Genomic DNA, 8504 nt, shown 5'->3' with positions numbered 1-8504 from the left:
TACATGGAACAATTTTCTTTCCTGCAACCATGGGTTGGAATCCCTACTGGGGAGTAATTGTGTTCTCTTGAGTGGGGAGCAGTCGCCACCAGGAGAAAAAGTGATTACTGCTAGCAGCTATAATAGCCACTGGCAATAATTGCATGTAAAATCCGACAGGCTGTTTGTACCCACGTTGGTCGATTGATCAACTTGGGTACATTCAGCCTGCCCATACATGGTTCAAATCTTGGCCGGTCCTTGCTGAGATTCGAACTATGTTTTAGTTTTCTAACTGCATGTTTGGCAGAATGGGGAATCATCTACTTACGAAGGAGGAAGCGAGGCCAAAAAGGATACCAGTGAAAATGCTGCAGACAGCATGAAGTGCTGGTCAGAGCTTGAACAGTAGTGTTGTCCTAGTGGCTGATTATAACTAATTTACAGTTAATAGCATAAAGTTGATCCATTATTCTATAACAAAATAAGAATTGGTATAAACAGAATGTGAAAAAAAAATGAAAAGGCACACAGCAAATCGAAAACGTTTTATTCATATTTTTAAACTACATAGAACTACCACAAGGAAGACTTTTTTTTTTTTTTTCTTCAATCCAGGGGTATAATTCAGTTAAAAAGTAAACACTGAACAGATTGCATTTTAATATGTTAGAATCACTGCCACAAATTGCCATTACCATCAGTATTCCCGTGAATCAACCCCAGCCAGATCTTCATACAATACAAAAATGAACTGGAACAAAAAAAAAAATATTCCCACAATGCCTCCCAATTCCCCTACCCTCCCATCACATAGCCCCCCTCCCCATACTGAAATCTGTATGCATTACAATGTATTTTTTTTCTTTTTTTTTTTTTCTTTTATTGTGGATTTAACGAGATGAAAAAACATTTAAAATGTCTCAGTATATACAACAGTTTTACTGTTCAATCTTATTTTAATGTGTTCAACATAAGACCTCATGTTTCCTCATAAGCTTGAAAGTTGCAAAAGCAGCTTTATAAAGTGTATAATTTTTATTATTTTTTAAAAGATTTATTTTAATTTTATCTCCAAAAGATTACAATGTACATTACGTATCAGACTGAAAAAAACTGTGAAAAGCAGCAGAATATGTTAAAAAATGTAAGAGTCTTTACCACCCTAATAACATGTTGTACTGTATAGCAGTGCTGAATAATCATGTGGATTTGAAAATTCTGTAGGATCAAATATTTTTGTAAAAAGTGAAAAATCATTTTGATATATTTTAAATTATTTATGTTTTGGTACAGATTTATTATTTTATTTTCTTATAAGGAGCTTTCGTAGGAAAAAAAGCTTGTTCTTCATGTCCAAAGACAACGTATTAGCTTGGTGTAGGTGGGGTTTGGGCAGCCTCTTAAAAGGCCATCTACCCAAGCCTAAACACAAAAGACTTAGATTTGCAATGGACTGTGAATTTAAAAAAAATAACATTTATATTTACTTTCATGCAGAACTAAATGGCATATAGTTATAGTTTTAAATAGTTTCTTGCCCTTTTAACAAAAACAAATAGAGACACAATGGTGAGATAACCACAACAGTAATAGTGCAAATGCCTAAAAAATATATTTGCTGGTTAATGAAGGGATCCCAGAAAACCAAGTCATATGTTCTACACCTGCCCTGGAGGGGCCTCCAGCTACTAAGATTTACCTTTTAATCCTCTCCTGGGCCAGTCTGGGCACCTGAATTTTTACAGTCATAATTTATATTATTTTCATTATTTTGTAACACAAATGTTCTCAACATTTGTCTACCTCGTGAGCTACATTCTGATATATCTAGTGTTTTGGGCAGGAACGGCAAATAGGATTAAATAACAGAAAATATTTTATAATATGCATCTCCAGGTCATGTATGTTGGGTTGGTTCTTCACTTCAGGGTTCTAGAACCCCAAGATCCCAGGTAGCTTCCTGGATTTAGGGCCCAACTCTAATCCCTTCAGCCACTGTCACCCTATAGACCAGTGTGGAGGACCATGACCATGATGAGTAAAAAAAAAAGGCATTGGAGGTGATGCTTGAGTATCCAAGAGGTTCAATATGTAAATGCCAGAGCAGCCCGGAGTTTGGAAAACCTGAAGTGTCAGCAGAAGATCAGGTAAGTATTTTTTCTTTAGGTTTGCATAAACTGCATAGTGCAGCAGAGATTGAGGCAGCTACTGAGCACATTTTGTCAGGCAGCTATTGGGAAACTTCAACTAGTAACTAAAGCCAACATTACAAGCCGCTGGTTTTGGAAACATGTAACAAAGTGCGCTTTGTTTTTTGGGAGTTTTTTTTGTTTGTTTTTTTGTTATAGTGTTTGTCTACCTCTACGTACATACATTTAGCATTGCTACACAGTACAACACCGTCATGTTTGAGGGCATCGAGGCCCAATCTGCTGTTTTAAATAGACGATGATAAAAAGTTAGACATACTGAGTGTGTTATTCAGAGGTAGTAGGTGGGCACAATAATCTACATGTGACATGTCTGTTGGTTCTTATGAGTTTTATGAGGTAAATAAAGCTGTTTCACTTGGTGACAATGTATAAATTCTCTTAGTTACAATATTTACATTTTTTTTTTTTTACTACCACAAGAAATGGCAGATTTTGACAATTCCATATACAACATTTAACCCTTGTTGTAAAAGACCGTGTTGGAGAATGAGTCCCCTCTCCTGTCAAAAATAAAAACCTACAACATGACTTTTTATCAAAAATGGGATATCTATAAAACAGGAAGGGGTTAATGGAAACAAAATGGTTACTGCATTCTTTGAAACCAAAATCTGCTGAAGATGCATGCGCTTATTTTAAAATGACTCTTAAAGTCGATTCAACAATTTTAAGTGGAGGTTGGTGATGATATGATCTTGTCATGTTAATATTGTGTTTATACCTCTTTTATATAAGTCTTGCCATGAATGCTTCCATCCTCTGTCTTCTTCTACCTTCTATGTCTGTGTGCCAAAGCATCCCCACAGATGTCTGTAGGTCTAAAGCTGGGCATATATGAATCGAACCTCAGCCGGTTCAGATTTTGTTTTCATGCGATCACTGCAGGTGGCTATAGTCGCTGGCAGTTATCATTGTGTTCTGTCAGTGGGAAAGGTTCCCTGTCAGCAGAACACAATAGCCCTGTGGAAAGGATTCCCTCATCAACAAGGACTGTGTTGATGGAGGAATCAAGCAATTTTCTTTCCTTCCACCTATGTTGGAAGGAAAGAAAATTGTATAAGCTATCACTTGCTTCAGGGATTATGGCCTACCCTGCCTAGAGCCAGAATACTGTTTCTGTTTTCACTGATGTCCTTTGAAATTGGGAAGTCTAGCCCTAGAAAATAATGGCATTCAGATAAAATATGGGGAAGGCAATTATCTATTTGTACTGAATGAAAGCCTAATTAGTTCAGAGCTAACACTCCAATTTTTAATTTTGTAGTGTATAAGGGATTAGAGGAATGTAAAAAAAAAAGGAACATATACCCTGAAATACATAAAGACTGGCATAGATAGACTTTGCGATTCATTCACGTATACATTCTAAAAGTGGTGCACCGTGCACCAAATTCATGTATCGGTCGAGAACCTGTACTTGAATTTGGTGCTTGCTGTGCCACTTTTACAATGCACACAACACCCTTTTGCAAAATCTGTCTCTGTATGCCAAAAGAAAGTTGGTCTTAATTAGCTCTACTTTTGTAAGATATGAATTGTCTGTATTTTATTTTGAATTTGGCACAGGTGTTGTCAATGTAGCAAATGTCAATGGAGCAAATTAGAACTACGTGAATTTGGCCTACAAGTCATTGTCAGAACCAAAACTGGCACAGATGTCCCCCCATAGTGTCTGCATATGGCAGATCTCCTTTTAATGGTTTTTGAATGAACACATACCTGGACCCAAAATAGGTGTTAATATTCATCTGGGGTTCCACTTTAGTTAAGAGACAGCTTGGAAGAGAACTATGAAGATGATGCGTATGGGCAAATAATAGTAACAATAGTAACAAGCCAGTTTGTTGTCACCAAATGCCTTTTAGTTTTTAGACAGGTAGTACTGATACCCAGTGGAGATCTCTTTTAAATTATCTTTGAAATTAAAAATAAAATTCAGTAAAACATTCCTTGTTCTAATGAACAGAGGTGAAGGCTAATTGTGAAATATAAAAATTAGAATTCCAGCCAATACTTTTTTTTTTTATACTTTTGGATACTGCAGGTCACTCTGTTCCACATGTTTTTTGATTGTTGGTGTCCCTGCTGGGGAGACGTTCTCTCGCTTTCTGCTCTGATGCCATAAAAAGCGAGAGGAAATCTCACAAATATGGACATAGCAACAAAAACATGAGGGGTACTAAACCTTCCTCATATCAAAAATGAAAAAAAAAGAAAAGTTATTCCTGATATACCACGATTATAACGCTGGTTTGTTTAATCCATTTCTGCACGATTTCCCATTTCTTTGGTTCATAAAGTTGAGTTAAAATGGCTGAGTTAACCATATTTGACTTACAGCAATAATACATGTAATATGGAGAGACTGGATCCAGCAAACAGAAATAGTTCAGTCCCTCTTTTTGTATGATTAAATATTGTTATGCATTTAAAGGGCCAATAAACCTCCAATAAATATTGTCTCACATAAAAAGCCTAAAATTCACAAACACATATGACATATTTTTCATTATGTGACAAGGCTTAAGATATTTCCTACTATATCGGTATTTATTGTGTCAAAAGGTACCCCATTCTCCCCTGTATTTTCTGTATGTCCGGCTAAGCAAAAGCTGGCTGTACAATCTTCCAGTAGGGAAATCAGTTGTGTGGAGCAAAATACCCTTCTTCCTGGTCAGAAAGTTTGGATTTTAAGGGATGCCCCTTACTGGTTAACTTAAAGGGCAACTCAATTTTTGTGGAAAAAAATTGTGCCATACATAATTGCTACACAAGCCATATTGTAATATACTGCCATTAGAATTAGATTTCCTTCTCAATTTGCAGCTGTAGTAAGTTTCCATAAAATTCAATGCAATATGGCAACTTAGTGACTTCTGTACACTGTTGACGTACAGAATGACCCCAGAAATGTCATCTCCGGTTTGCATGATTGGCTCACTATTTCCGCAAAAGTCTGCACTAAGATGCAGGTGAAAATGTAGGCATTCTCTGCAATAGAAATTTCACTTTCTAAAGGTTAATTATTTCTAAAGGGATGTAGACCCTGCAGCTTTTCTAATCTTCTTAACTCGAAGAGTGCATTGGGTGGTTATAACGACCCAGTTCCTCCCATTCAGAATCAGTACCACAGGACAAAGTGGGACAAGCAGCTTTTTCTTCAGAGCAGAAACAGGTAGAACTCTGCAAAGTTTTGAAAATCCTTGCAATGTGCACTGATCATCTAGAGAGGATTGTTTTTTTGCTTCCAAAAAAAAAAAAAAATGGAGTTACTCTTTCGTTATTAACCACTTACCCTCCTGTAGATTTACCCCCCCCCCCTTCCTGGCAAGGCCTTTTTTTGCATTTAGCGCACTTTAACTGACAATTACGCAGTCATGCAACGCTGCACCCAAATGAAATGTATGTTCTTTTTTTCCCATGAATTGAGCTTTCTTTAGGTGGTATTTGATCACCTGTGCAGTTTTTATTTTTTGCGCTGTAAAAAAAAGGCTGACAATTTTGAGAAAAAAAAACAATATTTTGGACTTTTTGCTATTAAACAAGTCCAGTAAAAAAAATTAAAAATCAAATTTCGTCATAAATTTAGGTCAAAATGTATTCTGCTACATGTCTTTGCTAATAAAAAAAATCCCAATATGTGTAAATTAATTGGTTTACATGAGAGTTATAGCGTTTACAAATGGTGGTATAGGTACTGGGATTTTCTTTTTCTACTAGTAATGATGCCTTTTAGCAGGACTGCGGTGGACGATCTGACACTGAGGGTAGCTAACTTGCTGTCACTGACACCCCAGTGACACCAATACAATGATCAGTGTAAAAAAAAAGCACTGACACTGTACTAATGGCACTGGGCAGGAAGGGGCGATCAAAGGGTTAACTGTGTGCTGGGAGTGTTTTACTAGGGGACGGGGGTATGTTCTTCACTGTAAACACACTGATCAGGATGGCTGTGCTGTGCACAGCTATCCAGAACAGTGTGCCCGAGCTGACAGGGAGGAAGACTATTTGTAATCAAAACGGTATCGTGTAATCCTCGGTAATCACTGAGCACTGGCGGGTAATTACTGGCTGAGACCCAGTGATTGACAGCCACAGCTGCGAATAGCGGCGTGGATAGGGCGCGTGCTCCCCCTACCAGGAAATGCAAAATCATGTATATATGCCTTGCAGCAGTATTTCTGCTATAGGACAGTTGGGAAGCAGTTAAGGATGCAAGCTTTTGGGATACCTTAGAACCCTTCTACAGGCTTTATGAACAATTCCTCCTGGTCACAAATTGGTATGGCTAAGCAAAGAGAAATATAAGGGAGCAAATATGCTTCCAGGTGAAAATCCTGCTTTAGATTCTCACCATGTCTGAAGACCTTGGTCCCTAATCACATGACCTCCACAAGAATAAAATAGTTCAGATTGGCTAATCTTCTGTTAAGCAGAGGTTATGTGACCAAATACCAAGGCATTCAGAGTTTTAACCATTACCTAAAGCTCAATTTTCTGGTAAGAAGTTCATCCTTGCCCTCATTTATCTATCTTAGTAAGACAATTAACATAGGTTTATATTCTTTATGCATATGTTTGCTTTATATAACTTTGGTTTCGGTAACCATTTGAAAGGTTTCCCCATATCAATAAATTATATTTATAGCTTATGCTAGGTTTACTGGTCCTTTAAAATTAAAGTAATTGTTGAATAAGTCAATCCATTATTGGCCCCTCTCACCATTAGTCATTAATAAAATTGACAATGTCATGTAAACAAAAGTTTGGAGCACAGAAGTAAGTTAAGCATAAATGTATTTCAATGACAAAATAAACAATCAACTAAATGTAAGCAGGAAAAGAATTAATGAGTGCAGTTGCTAAAGTGATTGATTTACTGCATAATTTGTACATGTTTTTTTTCCCCTGTAAAAGTGGATGCATCTTCATAGATCAATAGCGCTTTTAATGTTTCATATAGGAATAAAAAATGGAAAAGGAAATGTTGATACCAGGTTGTTGGAAAGTGTAAAATGTCTCTTTCGCTATGACCCCAGATTTTCTGGGCAGACATGCAAACACTTCTTCTTAAAGCTGCTAGTTCATGCCTTCAGTTTAGCTGTTTACTAAAAAGTGCCGATGGGACGTGGAGATCGTTTCTCAAATTCTATCTCAGATCTTTGCCCAATTAGATAAAGTGCTTTGAAAGTGGTGATATAGCAAAAAAAAAAAAAAAAAAAGACGTACTGAAATCCAGCAATTTGTCTCAGCTGGTTTGTACAATGTGGCTGTGTAGGTCCTTATGTGAACCCGGCAAAGCAGCACCACCAATCTGAAGGATTTTTCAGAAACAGAAGGGTCTTCTTCCACACTGCTGGGACTCTGCTTCACTAAATATTCAATAAAGACCTAAAATGATGCCTAGTCATAGAGAAAGCTCCATCCAGACTGCTGAGATGCACACATACAGCTTGATCATGGATCACTCAGTTAGAGGTATCAGAGTTCACGCTGCCGGGCCCTTCTGTTGGGGAAGTGACGGAGGAAGGGGTTGCTGCCTCATGCCACCCTCCATTAGCCTGGAATAAAGGGGACAATAAATTAAAAATAAATTACTTAAGTTTAAGTAAAAGCAAGACAAATAATCAAAAACGGCATTTGACTTTTTTTTTTTTAACAATACAGCAAGTGGTTGTAAACCGCAGACATGAAATATGAGCAAAGCATTTCCCTGAATAGTGTGTACTTGTCTCAATCCAGAGCACTAAGTGTCTCTGCTATGAGCAGGAATCACTTCTGATGAGCTTTCCTGATACCAAGAGAAAACCGGTGACCTCCAGGAAATTGACAGCCTCAACTCTGTTCCTGTGAGCTGTGTGGAGGGGGGTGTGTCTCTTCCCAACAATTAACTCTCAGAGCTCTCCTCACTGAGCTCTGCAGTGTGTGATATCAGCTCCTTATTCCCTGTTTTCTGAACTCTCAGACAAGCTTTATGAATTCAGCACTTTAAAAGGAATGTAAAGAAGAGAATATTGCACATAAACAGGTACAACTTATGTAGGAGAATTTGTTTAATCTCTGTGTAAGGGTTTACAACCACTTAAAGCTATCATAACTACATGCAAAGATTGGGCTACCTACATCTGCCTGTTAGGGCAATAATGATCAATTTATGGTTCGTGCTCTAACTTCATTGGTTGCTATTTACACTTTATGGCATTATAGAGCAATCATATGACCCCTTTTCAGAAGTCTGACACTTCAAATATGACACTTTGGGGTTGATTTATTAAATGCAAACAGGCAGGTAACAAAGGGAATTAT

General features: G+C 37.3%; 1 protein-coding gene across 2 annotated transcripts in view; it reads right to left on the bottom strand.

Annotated features, from left to right (window-relative positions):
• Positions 1-512: 512 nt before the first annotated feature.
• The window catches only part of PBX3 (PBX homeobox 3), a 329026-nt gene continuing 321034 nt past the window's right edge, over positions 513-8504 (bottom strand). For both annotated transcript variants that reach the window (XM_089677869.1, XM_089677870.1), the window contains one exon: positions 513-7759. In XM_089677869.1, coding sequence (XP_089533995.1) covers positions 7667-7759 — 93 coding nt within the window. In that variant the 3' untranslated portion in view covers positions 513-7666. The remainder of the gene's footprint in view (positions 7760-8504) is intronic.

The sequence above is a fragment of the Staurois parvus genome, unplaced genomic scaffold (assembly GCF_062004578.1).
Source record: "Staurois parvus isolate SC_StPar_1 unplaced genomic scaffold, SC_StPar_1.0 ptg000194l, whole genome shotgun sequence".
Lineage (NCBI taxonomy): Eukaryota > Metazoa > Chordata > Amphibia > Anura > Ranidae > Staurois > Staurois parvus.
The sequence above is the reverse complement of the archived record's forward strand: the minus strand, read 5'-3'. Positions and strand labels throughout refer to the sequence as shown.